Source organism: Dermacentor variabilis, chromosome 9 (genome assembly GCF_050947875.1).
Source record: "Dermacentor variabilis isolate Ectoservices chromosome 9, ASM5094787v1, whole genome shotgun sequence".
Taxonomy (NCBI): domain Eukaryota; kingdom Metazoa; phylum Arthropoda; class Arachnida; order Ixodida; family Ixodidae; genus Dermacentor; species Dermacentor variabilis.
Genome location: NC_134576.1, coordinates 81,751,423 through 81,768,110, shown reverse-complemented (window position 1 = coordinate 81,768,110; position 16,688 = coordinate 81,751,423). Strand labels below are relative to the sequence as shown.

At 50.0% G+C, this 16,688-nt stretch overlaps 1 protein-coding gene across 1 annotated transcript in view; it reads right to left on the bottom strand.

Moving 5' to 3' along the window:
- Positions 1-16,463, bottom strand: part of LOC142557014 (uncharacterized) — a 171,485-nt gene extending 155,022 nt beyond the window's left edge. The window contains exon 1 of the mRNA XM_075668550.1: positions 15,588-16,463. Within this exon, the coding sequence (XP_075524665.1) occupies positions 15,588-15,653 (66 nt within the window). The 5' untranslated portion in view covers positions 15,654-16,463. The remainder of the gene's footprint in view (positions 1-15,587) is intronic.
- Between the last annotated feature and the right edge of the window lie 225 nt (positions 16,464-16,688).

Genomic DNA, 16,688 nt, shown 5'->3' with positions numbered 1-16,688 from the left:
GGGCTTCACCATATGTCAAACCAGTCTCTCGTAAGAATTCGATGAGGAAACGTGAAGTTTCTTTGCGGGCTATAACTGATCCCTCGGGAAATATAAGGTGTTGCAGGCGTGCATGCGGAAGGTCCTTGTTTTGTAGATCTTTCAGGAGAGTGTCTCTTTCATCTTGGAATTGCTGGCAGGACCACAAAAAGTGCTCAATGTCTCCTGTCTCGTTGCATGCCGTACAGTTCAGAGAATTGATTCGCCCCGTTTTAAATAACCAGGCCGCTGTATTAGCAGATCCTGTCCTTATTCGATATAGAAGTGTGGCTTCCTCTCGGTGCAACCTCTTGGTTAAGCAGGGCATATGCGGTGGAACCCAAAGCGACGCAAAGTGATTTCGAATGTCAGATTTTTGCACTTGATTACTCTTTGGAGCCTTGATTTTGGGAGGATGATAGAGTGCTGCGTATGCAAGCGCATCAGCTTTTTCGTTTCCTGAGATACCAATGTGGAAAGGAATTGTCCGACGATGTACAATGTGCTTACTTGCACTTTCTGTGGGACACTGTGTCAGCGCGATGTCACTTTCATTTATGCTCTATGTCATTGTTCTTTGTACTTTCGTTTGTTTTCGCGAGTCTAACTGATATGTAATGATTGACATACGGAGAAGAAGCGGCCGACGTTTCGCATAATGCTATGTTCCTCTACAATTATACATTTGACAGATCGCAAATAAAAAAGTACGAGCATTTGTGATTAGTGCCGCTGCGAAGTTTTCTCTCTGAGCAATACGCACGGGTTTCCCTTGTAGCTCCGCGCTACATTTGGATGAATGACAATATTCCCTTTCATGACGCTTCGTCCACCTTGCGGTATTCCACGGAACTGATTTCCCATATGCAGTGTCCCTGTGCTTCGAGTTGACGAGTAATCCTCCTTAGCGCTGTGGCCTGCTGGCTTCTTGGTTAGCTCAGATAATAGAGCGACCGCCTCGCAAAGGCCTTGGTCCCGGGTTCGAGTCCCGCACCAGGACCAACTCTTTCCTCAACTGCCACGTGCTTTCTCTCCGGGAAACCCGTTGTGTTTCCTTTGTAGCATCCTGCCACTATTCGAGTGGATGACAATTTCCCCTTTCATTTCACGCATTTACGTAAGACCTCTCTGGTGCGATAACAAAATAGAATTACGTAAAAAAAGAAACGAAGAAGGAAAAGCACCTTATATATATATATATATATATATATATATATATATATATATATATCGTGAAAAGCAGCCGCTGGTCTCTGCGAAGGCGAAATCGCAAAGCACAGACCGAGTCCATAGGCGATAGGCGGAGGATGACCGACCCAGAGCCTCGGAGGAACGACGCACGGGGGAGGGGGGACTCAATAAGGCGCCCAATTAAGTCTCCCCGTCGCCCGTGGAAGCACGGCGGCCCGGCGCGGAGAAATCAGAAGCACGTCACGTTCACCGGTCCCGTTCGAACGGCGCTCAAGGTAACCCGGCGCGCCGCAGCCGTCGTCGTACAGTCGCGTATACCGCCTTTTCCCTACTATAGACACACAGTGTCGCGCTTACTGTGGACGAAAAGTGACACAAAAGTTAAAGGCGGAAAGAAAAAAGAAGAGGAAAGAAGAAAATGGCGGATCCCTCGCACGTACAGGAATCCGTCATAGGCCAAACTTTCTGTGATGTTTACTGAAATGTGTTTACTTCTACGTGTAGGTCAACGCTGATCCTTGCTCACTGCACGGTCTGGTCCCACTTTTTTTAAACTTAGCTTTCTCCACACTCGGCTGCTTTTGATGCCGATTTCTTCACTCCTTGCCTGTGCTCGTGTAGTGGGGCACCTAACCAGAGATACATACGAATACTGGAGGGTCGGCTAAGACATGCCCAGTGCTACATGCCCAGCTACACTCTCAGTGTCTCAGACACTGTGTGTCGCTGAACCAGTGATACACATACAAAGTGGTCCAAGTAAAAACAAGAAGAAATGAAGCGAAGCTTCCTTCGTTACTTTGCTAGAGCTAGCTGCTGCTGCCTTGTCGACTGTACGCCACCTTGGGCCAAGTTGGTGTATAATAGACAAGGCAGCAGCAGCCTGCATTGGTAAAGTAACGAAGAAAGCTACGGTTGATTTCTTTCTTTTCTGACCAGAAGCCATAGGAAGATGATTTGCAAAGCCAAGCGGTATCTTTCCGGTTGATCCGCCGAGGTAGCTTTGAGGAGGACACCTATAGTGGTTGATGCTACGAAGCGTGCGAACGCCGTGAAACATGCGCATGACTGGGTCCACGTGGCGCATGTTGTTACATTTGTTTTCCCTTTGCCAATAATATGCTTGTGCCGTCAAATATATGCTGTCGCGAGCGTCTCTCAAGGAATTGCGCGTGCAGCGAATTAAATTTCCTTTTCTTTAAGCGACTCTTCGAAGTGAAGCATGGAAGACAGACAGAGAGAGGAGAAAGAGAAGAAGTAAAGAAAGGCAGGAACGTCAACCAGACACACGTACGGTTTGCTACCCTACACGGAGGGAAAGGGACGAAGAAATGGAAAGAAAGGAAGGAGAGAGAACATCCGAAGGTGCACATAAAGACCGCTGTAGGTCACCGAGAGTGTTCACTTTAGGAGCTGCAGCGATGCACGTCAGGTTAGACTTGCATAGGACGAAAATAAAGAGTATAGTGCGTATCGTGTCGACCAGTTGGTACAGCCTTTAATTGACCGCTTCTCAGAAGCTGCGCTTGGCATATATTCCAACGTGTGAGTTGGACGTGCATAGTTTCTGAATCGTGCGTTCACGCCGCAGTGCTCCAGCGTAGAAGACGGCAAAGGGGATATATACGAACAGGACAAATAGATACGTTGACTGTCAACATATTTTTTTTTCTTTTTATCGGGAGTCGCACTGTATGCATATACGAGGCACGGATGACAAGCAACAGAGACACGAAGCCTCAACGATATCTAATCTCATCTTGCTCGGTTGGCCCGCGCCTGTACGCTGTTCGCACTGTTGAACGCAAGCCAACTAGGCCAGCTTACATCTCTCGCGCAGTGTGTACTTAAAAGACTGTTCCCTCCGGCAAGGGGGCGGTCGTCCGGAGTCAGCTTGGCTGGAACGGAACATGTGCGGTATGCGGGCGGCGCGAAAGGCCGAAGCAAGCAACAGTTGGCCGCCGCCTTCGAGGGGCGCGCTTGGCCCTGTAGCCAAAAAAAAAAAAAAAAAGAGAAGAAAAGAAAATGAAAGAAAACAGCCAACAGCCGCGGTGGCGTGCCGGTCAGTCAGCCTTCGTGAATCGCCGCGTGGCGGCGAGGGTGGGGAGACGGTGGGCGGAAGTGGGATGACGAAACGGAGCCGCTGTTTAGCGCGTGCCGGGCTGCAGGCCCGACGCCGAGGAAGTGAGTCGCAGGAAGGAAAGACGTAGGACGGAACCCCCGCCCGCGGTCAGCTGCGCGTTTCCGTGCCTCTCGCCCCGCGCCGCCTTCCGTCCGCTCGCGCTACGAGGTGTTTGCCTCTCTCTCTCGAAAACGCGCGCACTCTCTCTGCCTACGCCAAGGCCTGCGCTAGGGGCCCCAAGGCCGCCAGGAAGTGTACACGACGCGTGGGCCCCCCGCATGGAACGTCCGCGCGCCGAACCACCGAATGGTCTGCGAGGCATGTGCGCGTTCACGAACGCCAGACGCTGGCGACGTGTAGGGAACCTCGTCGCCGCCGCCACTTCGGAGAGAGAGAGTCCAAAGCCAAATGGACGATACCCAATGCCTGCAAGCACACTTCTCCACACACCTACACGTGCGTGTTGTGTAAGGGGTGGGTGGGAGGGAGTTGAGGCCGCCGCCATTCCAAAGAGAGAGTCCGAAATCAAAAGGCAAATCGACGATACACAAAGCCTGCAAGTGCACTTCTCCACACACCTTCAAGTGTGTGTGGGTGCGTGTGTATAAGTAGGGGGATGGGGGTTGAGCGAGTTGGCTGATGTTGCCTTCGTATGGGTAACGTGCAAAAAAAAAAAAAAAAAAACGAGGAAGCGAGATACAGAGATGGAAAGGGGGAAACACGCAGCGTTGACTTTCAACTGATTGTTTATTGACGTTTTTTTTTTTATACGTGTGCAAGGAGCTTTCCCATCAATAAACAATCAGTTGAAAGTTAACACCACGTGCGTCTTGATCTCTTCTTGTTCTCGTTTTTCCGTGCGCTACGCATACCGAGTTTGCACACCTAGTTTGGCATAACCGAAATGACAGACCTATGGCTAGAATGGCAATTAAGGTGCCAACGCGTGCGCTGGTGGTGTCGTCCATGCCACCCCTTTGTCCCTTGCGTCGTCTACACTCCCGAAATTTGTGTCTCAGCTTCAACGTTGTAGCTAGCGGGAACGCGGCCACCTTGTTAGGGCAAGTTAGATGTGTGGGAAAGCCTGCTTACTGAATTTTGTATAAATCGTCTGTTGCGACATTTAACGCGCCAAAACGGGGTATGAGATGCGACGCACAGTGACTGCTCCGGACATGCTGGAGTTCTTTAACTGCACCTAAATCTAATTACACGCTCGTTTTGGTATTGGGGCGTCATCGGAATGCGGCGGCCATTACGTGTGGCGATCGAACCTGCGACCTCGCGATTAGCAATGCATCGCCAAAGCCACCGTGCCACCACGTCCGGTTGATTCTGAAATGATTGAGCAAAGCTAGGAAGAAGACTGCAAAAAAACACTTATTGTGCAGTGACTGCTAGACTGCGTTGGCTGCAAGACGTCATGCGTGGCTACTCGATGCGATACAAGCACGCGCGAAACAAGAATCACTTGCGGGTCGTCACAGTTATTAGGCATTAACTGCCACCCTTCGGTAACGCTACACGCGATAGCGTCGAGTACGAGGCAAAATCTAGCACAAGAAACACCAGCTTTAAGTGACGCGTTTCCGAAGAAAAACTCTTCCGAGCCCTTCTATGCAGCATAAATGCCGAGGGCCCTGCGCAACGACGTCGCGGAAGAGTCGCACAATGGTCGCGAAAATCCTGCAGATGTAGAAGTGGCACAACGAAAACGATAAGCGAAATCGGTTTTAAAGTTCATTGCTTATACATGCCGACAGTATTAAGCATACATAATCGACGACGATTCACGTCATAGCCTAACGAAAGCCTCAAGCGCCGAAATGATGTACGAGTCGCGACGCCGTTTCTTATCTGTCTCGTATCGCCGCTCACGCCTGTAGGCCTCTCCGAAGTCTAGTCAGCGCTTTCGAGCGGTGCTTTCGAGAACGTGCTCGGAAAACTTGGTCTTTCAAAGCTCGATCGCTGCTTATTTAGGCCATACGTCGGTGATGTAAATATCGAGTGAAGTAAACACGGGATCCACTCGTATCGAAGGCTTTATCTGCCCGCGCTTCTCCCGTTTTGGTTCGGCGCAAAATTCAATAAGTTCGACTTTCACTTTTACCGCTACCTATTAACAACCCATTAACGCGAAATTAACGAAAGGGAGAGATGAGAACGACTCCGTTTATGAACCTAAAACTGATCTAGCGTTTATCTCTATCGTTCCCATAGTTCCACACACTATATCGGTCTATGCACACATCAATTGACAGAGCGTGGGTAAGGTGCAAAAATGGGCGCACAAGGACGAAAAAAATCATGATAGAAAACTGGCCGCTTCATTTCGAACGTGCGGCCGAACGGAGCACCCCACGTACTCCTCCGAAGCTATTCCGCGATCGCGGCTTTAGATTAGCGTGCCGCATGTGGCGTCCGTGTGCCGCTAAATGCGGAGATCCCACGCAAGGAGCGCCGCCGTACACTTGCTTCGGTTCGGACGCGCGAGAGGAACCCGAGCCCCGTTAATCTTCGCCGCGCCTCTCGCGTGTTACTTCCGGTAGATAAATTGGGGTGGCCATTCCTCCAATCGTACCAAACGATCGGCGAACGGAGCTGCTCATAACGCCACCGTTGTTTTCGGTGTGCCGCACCGAGGAAGTGGGCACGGTCCGAGCCAGTACATATGCTCGGTCGCTTCGAAAAGCATCCTGGTTTCGCAGAACTGGTTTGTTCGTTTTTTTGCTTCGTTGGGCTGGCCGTGCGCGTGCATGTGTGTGTGTGCGTGTGTGTGTGTGCGTGTGTGTGTGTGTGTGTGTGTTTGTGTGTGTGTGTGTGTGTGAGAGAGAGAGAGGTTGAAGGACGAATGAAAGCGCAAAAATATAGTCGATTCTGTACGAAATGTGGGGACATATGTAAAAAAGAAGAGCTTATGATGAATTTTTTTCGACATCGAGCGTGTGAAACACTTTCATCTTTGAGAGGCCGAACAAAGAATGGAAAGAAAGAAGCAAGCATGAAAAAAAAAGAAAGAAAAAAGGAACAAACAACCATAATGGCAACAAACATACATTTTTTTCGAGTCTACATCCTCTACATATATATCTCTCTCTCTCTCTCTCTCTCTCTCTCTCTCTCTTTCTCTCTCTCTCTCTCTCTCTCTCTCTATATATATATATATATATATATATATATATATATATATATATATATATATATATATATGTTTTTCTGATTCCGCAGCAATACAGAGCAACAAACAGGATTTTCCCTTCTTGTTAACAGCCTTGCCTTTTTCCTTTTTTTTTTATTCTCTCTCTTTTCACACTCGGCTTTTCCTTGACAGCTTCTCGCTAAAGGTGTCCTCTTTTGCTTCTTGAACACACATCTTATTTTCTTCTCTTAGTTTCTCTCTTAGCAAAGATTTCGGCATAGCCGGCCCTCATAAGTGGCCCAACCGGTGATACACTTCGCAGCCGACGGTACATCTGCACTTCGACCGCGTTGCACAGAGATCGTTGCGGAACGCTATTCGATTATGGGGCGCGCATTGAGTATGTATCGCTCCCTCTGATCTTGAAACGAGGCGGGCAGAAACAGAAGACGAGGTTGGGGGAGAAAGTCGGACGAGGACGGTGCGGTGGGGGACCCAGCCCGCGGAAGAAAGCACGCCGCGGCGGCAGCATGTACACGCGGCGAAGCAGCAGATAGGCGGCTTGGAAACGCCGATCGCTCGCACGAGGAACGGTTGTACCAGCAGTGAAGCGAGCGAGGTGAAGCGCGCAAGAACCGTCGGAATCGCGGCGCGGCCGAAAAAACCGCGTCCAACGACGTTTCCGGCAAGTTGTGACGCGCAAGCCTCCGACAAATTCCATCGCGTTAAGGTGGCCCGACGTTGTACTGGTCGGTGTAGCATACTGATTTCTTTTTTCTGTTCTGCGCTGCGAATCGAATACATTACACAGACAAAAAAAAAAAAAAGCGCCGTATCACAGGCGCACCCGGGCGAGCTGTACTGGCTTTGTCTGAGTTGTGCTCACACGAAGTCGTGCTGTTGTACAAATAAATTTCGCAAACTCGCACAGAACTGTATACTGTGCAAGTTGTACTGACTTTGTGTAAGTCTTTGAGGCTAACTTTTCTTATTTAATTTTCTTTTCGTAGGATTCCGTCAGGTTTCATCAGATGAAACAGCCACCTTCCTGGCTCGTCGCCCGAAGGATCTGGCGTTCTCTAACGCTCAATATGCTTTACTATTAAAGAAAAAGCAGAAATCGCGCCTGCTTAAGAACTATCTTACGTAACATACGCCTGTAGTCGTGTACAAATGTACCGTCCAGCAAATTTTCCAGCAAGTTTCCACCAAGCACCACACTGTGACTCGTGGGGTGTTTTGTGGAACAGGTTGCGTATTGCCTCGCCTTCGAATAGTCTTCGCCAGACGTAGTTGTCAAACAGTCGCGAAACGTTGTCACATCGTCGCCATGTCGTCGCAATGTTGTCCCATCTTCGCGATCGCCAGTAACACAGTGCAAAGAACGCGGCAATCTTTGTTTTCTCTTCAATACCAAAGGCGACTGAGAGAGAGCGAGAGGTGGGAACCAGAAAAATGCGAGGGAACGGGTAGTCGCACAACTCAGCTACCCCATGGAGAACAAACACGGCGACCTTGAACAAACAGGAATGAAGAACAGCCGATGTAAACCAACGACCAAACAGAGCCGTATGGGGACACAGACTGAGCAGGTGATGGGGAAAGCAGCCATCGAAATGCCTGTCTCGGTATAGCGCACTGGTTTGTTTGGGCGAAGAACAAGTATGTTTGTCAACTACAGCCCAATCGTCGATTTCGACGAGTTGCGGCGACGCTGACGCTAAGTCTATAAGAGCCGCTGACATCGAAAGAAAATACACTCTGTGACATTGCGGAGAGTTCTAGCCTTCTGCGCAAAAGAAATTGAAAATATGGATTTTGTACATGCTACACGAGGAGTAAACGATGCAATCGAGGACAACCTCACCGTATACAAACTGCGTGTCCTGGTCTAGTCAGTACACCGGAACGTGGTTTAGCTGGCGTTGTGAAGGTTTATGAACTGTCTTTTCTTTTTCTTTTTTCCTATGATTGTTTGTACTACGACTCCGTGTTTAATTGTTCTTGTTTTTTTTTTCCACCTGTCGGAGCACAGGAGTAGGCATTCCAGGATTGTCTGCTGCGAAAGCGGCTGGTCGTCCGTTCTTCCAGCGCTGTTGCGAGCGACAATGGCACAAGGACGTGTTCGATGGTTTCCTCGCTACCGCATTTGTCACAGGCAGCACTGTCGGCCATTCCGATGCGTCAAGCCAAGTTACTCGTGAAAGGTACACAAAGCCGCAGTAGGGAGAGGACAGTTATCTAGGTTCGAGATTGTCCGCAGACGGGACGTGGAGTCACGTGAGGTGGGCCCAGGCGACGTAGACGGGTGCGCCGGAACTCTGTACGCGAAACGTCTTCATTCCGTAACCGGCTTCACGATAGGCCCCTAACAACGACGGTAACGAGCGAAAGTTCAAAAGGCCGCGAAAAACCGGAAAGAAAAAGAAAAACACTAACAGCGACGGGGAATGTGGTACTTATATGTCGGTCAGTGTGGCGCCGTAAGGGATGTGCGTTCAAGCGGCACAAGCGGGTCGCATCGCCACGGCGTCATTTTTTTTTTTTCGTTTTCTTTTCGCCGACTCTCGCTGCTCGGCCGAATGCCTCACCGTTTCCACTTGACTTCAACCCATCCTACACCGCAGGTGACCGCCCGCGTATATGTGTGCGGAGATTGCGGGGTTTCGACATCGTTCCTCCGCGACGGCCGTCGGCGGAAGCTGTAATCATTCTAAAGGGGAGGAAGAGAAGTCCTATTTGTCCGTGTTTTACCCCGTCTATTCCGTTTTTCTTCTGCTACTACTTCTTCGCTCTATTTACTTGTTTCCGCGGAACGTCTCCGCCCGAGTGACTAACGAAACGAGGAAAGGGTCCAACGGTGAGCGCGCTAGCGGAACCCTTAATCACGTGCCTCCCGCGCGCGCTCCAGCGAGACTTGACCTCTTGCACCACTGTTCCCGCTCTTTCGAATGTGCACGGAGTGCGTAACGAGGCGTGTGTATACGCACTTCAGCGTAATCGCGTCGGGAGTTCTTCATCTGTATGCGACGGAAGGGAGCCTCATTTCTCGACTTCTTCGAAGACGCCGCGGAAGGTGTGGATAACATCACAGAAAGATCAGCGCGGGATGCAGCTTATGCGTATTATGAAAGCGCGATCCATATCCCGGTCTTTTCTTTCATTTTCCAGAGAATCACTTCCGAGAGTTGAGATTGATCGCGTTACTTTACGCGAGGCGCATATGCGCGGAGTCCAGAGATTGATTACGAAAACGAACGCTAGGAGGCGGCTTGCAACCCGGAGGCGACAACGTCACGCGCGCAGCCATCTTGGACGAGGAGCTGGCAAGCTGCTGTAATACGCGTTACTCGCGTTATCCATTACGCCTCCTTGCTTCGGTGGCTGTCGGGAGCACATTTAGGCGACGATAATCGTTTCCGGCGTTTCTTTATCGCTGCTTCGGCGTTTGCGAATGTGTAAGATACACAGGAGCTGTTAAGAGCACTGAGGGGGCTTTCTTTTTTTGCTCCATCTCTTTCTTTCTTTTTCCGGGACGTATGTTCCGGTATAAATGGTTTCAAAATGATATTGTTGGCGGTAATTTGTCTAAATGATATCGCCGCAGAAGTTATAGGACCTTACATGGTTAGTGCACTCGCCCATGCAGGTTGATGTGCAAAAGCGCTGTGGTGTCGCAGAGCTTATACGCAACATTTTAATCACGAGATTTGATGCTTTAGTACCTCACGCTAGGTTGTGTTTCGCCATCAACACTGAAAAAAATTGCCGCGAATTTCGCATGACACACCTTTCGTCATTGTACCCTTTTGCGAGAAGACCGCTAATTTATTTAACACTGCTTAAAGCACCATCGTTGGAGGCAGTAAAGAAGACAGGGTTATATTTAGGAATAAAAACAAAAAGAAATACAGTTGTTGCTTATATATATATAATCGGGAATAGAAGAAAAAGACGCTAGGTTATGCAGTTCTAGATGAATTAATACACGTAGGTTACGCGTTGAAAATGACTTTTCTTCCGTCTCAGTACACGGTGTAAGATAAGGCTGAACAAAAATGATGGTTGTCCGCGATGGTTCTAATGTATTCAGGAACGTACGGTACAGTTATGTTTACACCATGTATGTCTCAACGCACCTGTACATGGCGCATAGCTTTGAGCAGTAGTTTGCTTACCTTTCGCTCTACAATTCGGCGGACTATAGCATCTATCCTTGCTTTACTATATAGCAGTTCGCGCTGTCTCGATAAACCATAACTCGATGTTTGCGTATGCATCAATCACCTCTGTTAAATTTTACTTTGTATCTTGTGTGGCTGTCCTACACCGTTTCTTTCACTCTATCCCAAGTCTACTTGCCTTATGCCGCTTTCGTATCGGGCGAAGGCGGCCGTTACGCCAGGAATTTCTGCCCTGCAATTTCATCGCGCGCAAGATTGATCAGCCAGATATATCTCGGTCGGAGAGGCAGCGATGTGGACGAGATAAAGCGCATGTGGACACAAGATGTCATTGCCCTCTCGATGAATTCGGTTATGGCCCTGCCGCCTTCCGCGTCCATCGGTTCCTTGGCGTAGCGTAGCGCGTGCCTCAAGGCTCTCTGCGGCACGAACGAGGGCGCTTTGCGACGCGCATGAGGCCACACTTCGTCTTTTCGTCGGCGATCGATATCGGTTATCTCGTACACACAGCGTGGCTAAGCGGCGAGCTTCCGACATACCTTCGAGTAACTCTTAGAAAACGAAGAATTTAGCCGGGATGGAGTTTCTCTTTTTTTCTTTTTTTTTATTCTCCGATTTGCGGCTCGCGTCGGCGCCGCGCACCAATCCCGCCTTATTCGCGCCTCCGCAGTCATGTTGGAGCTCACGCAGGCTTGGAAATGAAGCAATATCGCAATTGCGCTTTTTTTTTTTTTGCCGCAGAAGAGTTTCTTTTTTTCTTTCGCCAGAGCTGCAGAGATGGGGGGGTGGGGGTGAGTTTGGTAGTGATCGGTATCTTTAAAGCACACAGCCTCGCTGGAGGAAAAAAAAAATGTGTTGTCCATCTACACCGTCAAAACAAACGTACAGCAAACGGAGGTTTAATACCCGTCGCTCATTTCAAGATTTTTAATCCTTCGTGGGAGGGGAAAGCTGGGACTCACCAAATGATCTTTCACGTCTTCTACACTTCGTTGCTGACGGTTTCCATCTCACGTGGCAAGATTGAAAGGCTGCATTCAATAGGCTAAGAGGATTATGCGCGCGGTGTTAGCCTTCCCTTAATCCCGTGAAGCCTCGCACTGAAACGCCCTCGGAGACAGCGAGAGATGCCGACTGTGTAAGCCGCTCTTGGACTCTGCTAGGGTCCGGCGCTAAACATAGCGCCAAAATCTGACAGGGAAACAAGTACAAAGAAATGCAGAAGTCAACGGCGTAAAAGTCCTAATATCGGAAAAAAGAAACGAAAAACAAAAAAAAGTGGGTAGGTTGCCATCGGGTCATCCAAGCCTACAAGGAAGCGAGTGCTCCTCTGAAAGAAACCTGTCTCAGCCCAGAGATTAAGCGGTTCTCTTTCTTTTTTCTTCCTTTCTTTCGATTTTTTGGTGGGCAGAGCGGTACAAGTCACGGAAACGGCTTGTACACGGACAAGCGTGTACTTTATTCTCCCGCCAAATGATCATTAAGCCGGCCAAGCGAGAACATACACACCCAAGTAGTGCCACTGGTTAATTAGCGACGAGAGAAAGAAGTAAGGAAAAAAATGATAATTCCGGAACAAGCTGCAATGCAGGCGCTGTTTGTGGGTCAAGTAAGTTTCGCCGACGTAAGCTTGCTTTCCGTCTCGTTCGTGTAACCCCGTGTTATGAAGCGGGGTGTCAGAGGTCAAGGATCGCGCTGCAGCCGGAGGAGGAGGAGTCCTCACTCCCCGCCGTGCGCATCGCTCTATAGATGTATGTACATCGTGACTCGGAGTTCGTCGCGTTTCGAACCTTCCTCGCGAGCTCGACGCCATTTGTTAATAAGGATTGACGCCGGTTTAATTAACCCACTTTCTTTCCCTCCTCCTTCTAGGAGGCGAGCGAGGTGCTTTTCATCGTGCGCGATCTCGTGCAGCGGGGGAGGGGGGTATTGTTTGCCATCATGGCGAAGTTTGGATTGGGCATTGTCGGCTCACTGCAATGGCCTTCACGAACTGCTTGCGCTTATTGAGGGTATATAGCATAGGTGGGCATAGTCACTCCCGAGTACACTAAGCTCCCATTCTCTCTACGCGGAATTCACCGACGTGTGTGGTTGAGGTGGCTCAGTTGTTGGGCGAGACAGAAGGCGTGATTGGACGTGGACACGAAAGGAACGCGTGCTGGTGAATTTTGAGTGCACGTGAGGGACTATTAGCGAATGTGTGGCCGTATATATGCGGGTAGAAGTGAGTAAGTGTTGGCAGAGTGTTAGACTACGCTAGTATGTGCACGAGTTTGCAGGGACAAGATGGCCACAATTAGCACATGACCGGGGTAGTCGGAGATGTACGGGACAGGCCTTTGCCCTGCAGTGGGCGTATCCAGGCTAATGATGATGAAGCGTCCGTGGAAGCGAGCACCACGTGTGGGCGCGAGTAAAAAAAAAAAAAAAAAAACGTGAGAAAGTGCCAATGAATGTCAGCGTGCACGTGGGCCCGAAATGAATATTGGTGAGTGAGTATCCGCTCGTTCTGCCAACTGATGAGGTCTCGCTGCCGGAGAACCCGTTTGGCTACAAGCGATACGGGAACCTTGCGATGGTGCTTCGCGTTTGCCAGAAACGCGGGGTTACATCTTGATCAGGATGACGCGAGTGTTTGCCTTGCTTTTTAATTGCGACAGAATTTGAAAGCTCGAAATCGTGTCCGTCCCGTCCGTTACGCTGTCGTCCTCGTGCTCAGGTGTTAACCCTCGCCGCGGATCGAAGAAAAACGAAACTTTGCACCACCACCCCTGCTGGCCGTAGAACAGGTGCGCATGCGGCCATGTGCGATTATTACGCCAGGCGGCGTAGCCTTGGCGTACAGACTCCGTTATGTCGTTGCGCTGCTGTGTATTTGGTTGCCGGTTCGATTACCGACCAAGACATCCACATTGCGGCGGAGGCGGAATGCAAAAAAAACTCTCGTGCACGCACTTACATTTGCGCGTCTGTTAAAGAATCCCAGGTGGTCATAATCCGGACTCCCCCGCTGTGGCGTATAGAATAGCAAAACGCAACTCTTTGACCCGCTCACATGCACCAGCCAACAGACAAATATTTGCGCGCTGATGCCGCATTTTTTCTTCCTTTGCCTCGTGGGCCGTTTTCCTTATTGTTTTCACGGTGCTTACTTCTCCTTCGTGCTCCTCGTTAGTTTCTTTTTCCCTGTTTCACGTGCGCATTTCGCTTTGATGTTTTGTGCAATAAAGATCCGGTTGCGACCAATGCTGTCCGTGTGTACTTCTCTGTCGTGCCTGTCTCTTTAAGCGAGGCCGAAAGCTGGACGAGCTGGAATTGGTGCATTCTTTGTATCGGCGCGGAAAACGACAACACACACACGCGCACACACACACACACACACACACACACACACACACACACACACACACACACACACACACACACACACACACACACACACACACACACACACACACACACACACACACAAGGGATTACACAGGACGAGCGCTGCTTCGTTAGCGCAGCAAGAGTTTTTGAGAATTAATCACGACCTACTATAACCGGAACTTTTGAAAATGTTTTCATCTACAAACAGAGATTACCTGGCGCGGACCTTTCTCTCCAGATTGTGTTAATCTCTACGACTACGACCGTCACGTTTAGTCGCGGTCGCTTAGCGGGGTCCCGAGCAGCGGATCTCTTATATTCCGACACGTGACGCACGAATGCTGCAGCCGACTTTTTTTTTTCTTTTTTACGCTGTGCGTGTCTTCGCCGGGTGCGGTTTTCAGCTCGTGCGAAACTTCTCATTCCCTTTCGCATACATGCCCCGTGGCAATGACGATTTCCGTAGTTGCGGCGTGAAAAAGAATTTTTTTTTTTCGGGGCTTTTTGTGATGGGGAGGACGGCGCAACTGACTTTAACCTCGTTCTATGAAGCACTGAGAACGAACGAAAGTAAAACTGCGCAAATTGTTTTCCTTCAGCGACGATGATAATAAAATTACTTGTTATTATTATCATTATTTCTGCGGTGGAGTTACTGTGGATACGCAAGATGTTCGCGCCACGTTCAACGTTGCTTTACACATGACCAACGATTTCGCAATTTAGCTGCCTCGGTAAGCTCGCGCACGGGGTTCTCAAGTTGGGCTTGCCATACCGAAAAGCCCAGAAGGAGAGCACAAAATTTACTGACAGAAAGGTGGCAGAAAACGGTAAGCCAACGGAAACACCGTGAACCCGTAAATCACTCCGTCGGAAATATACAAGGTTTCATTCACATAGAGGATTTCTTTTCTGGGATGGTTTAGCAGGAACACTGGTGACACATACAAGGTCAGCAATAAACTCCGGCCTTGCGACAGAAAGCGACAACAGTCGGGCGAGCCACTGGAAGCTCCCGTCACTTCCCCTTCACGACCTCGACCAATGTTTTGACAGTCAAGAAATAAAATAGAGAAAAAAACAAAACAAGAAAGACAACGGATATATTGCGCTTGGTTCTTAATGCCGCGTTCAACCTACCGTCGAAATGAAACTTTGCTATTGAGTATGTCGCCGATTACGCCTATTTCCAGAGTTTCTGGAGCTTGTTCGGATAATACGATTTTCTTGTATGACACGTTTTACTTTGCGATTCCCGTGAAGATCGTATTAACGAGCCTCTACTGTATATGACACGATGGGTGTGACGCAGGAAAACCGCCAAGTTTCGCACCTCGTGACCCTCACGCATGTTACAGAGGATTGGCGTCTCTGCCGGGAACGTCAGGCGAATAACTGTAAAGGGCCCGTTATCCGATCGTTTCCGCATTACTCTTAAAAGAAACAATGTTAGGCGTGACGACAATTCGTTGTAACAACTCCGGTGTGCCGAAGTATGTAACTACAGTGAAAAAAAAGTAAAGTCTAGAAGGGGGACAGAAATAAATGTTGTACTTACTCTGGCCATTCTGAAGCACAGGGCGACGAGCAGAAAGGAAACGACAGCACATGTAGCTCGCTCCATGACTTCTCAGCTGTCTGTCACACAACTGGACGACGACAAAAAAAAATTTTTCTTTAGCCTAAGCGTGGCTCACATGCGGTGCGACGACGAACACAAAACACACCGGTGCAAAATAAACCACAGGCGCAAATTCACGCGCGCCTACGACGGCGACAACCACGGGCCGGACGACCAAAGTGCCGAACGGGGAGACGCACCGGCAACGGAATCAAGACGAAACGAAACCGGTGCACTGCACACACAGGCGTGGTGGTGAATATCGGAGTCGAACTGACGTGCTTCTCTATCGTTCACATGAGGAAAGTTGCGGCAGCGAAACTGGCGTTAGGTGCTGCCGGCCGAAAGAAGAAAGCGACGACGATTCAGCGACGGCGATCTTGACTCTCTCGATGCGCTGGAATCGCGGCGTCTGGGAATCGTCGGCGTCGAAGCATGGCTCGTTAGTTTTCGTTCCTCTCGACGCGAACGTCGCTTCTCGGTGTCGTGGAACTCCCCTCCCGAGTCGCTCTTCAATAGCGGGGGGGCCGCGTCAATCTTTCGTGTTTCTTTTTTCTTCCCTCGTTCTCGTAGATTCACGGCGACTCTGGTCGATGCACCGAACCCACGGAGCTGTCTAACTCGGTCGGCAGCACAACTACGGGGAAACACTTTTTTTCTTCGCCTCGCGGCTTCGTTATCGTAGTCGAGAATCGCGGTTGCTGGTCTCGCCGCGGATGGGACGGAAAACCAGTTCGACGGCGAAGACGACTTGCGCTCTCTCTGTTGTCCACCTGCCGCGGCCGACTTGGGAGACGCGACTGACGCTGGAGCGGCGGCAGCGGATTGCGCGCGCGTTGCGCGCGGCCGCCAAACCGAAAGCGACAGCGCCGCTTTCCCATTGGTCGAGAGTCAGGCGTGACGTGTACGGGCGATCGTGACGTCGCTCTAAATGTGACGTCACGGTAGCGCGCGCGCGCGCTTTTGTTTTTTTGATCCGTTTGGCTTTCGGTTTCGTGCGCGCCGGCCGCGCGGGTGGCAGCGCAGGCGCGCTCCACA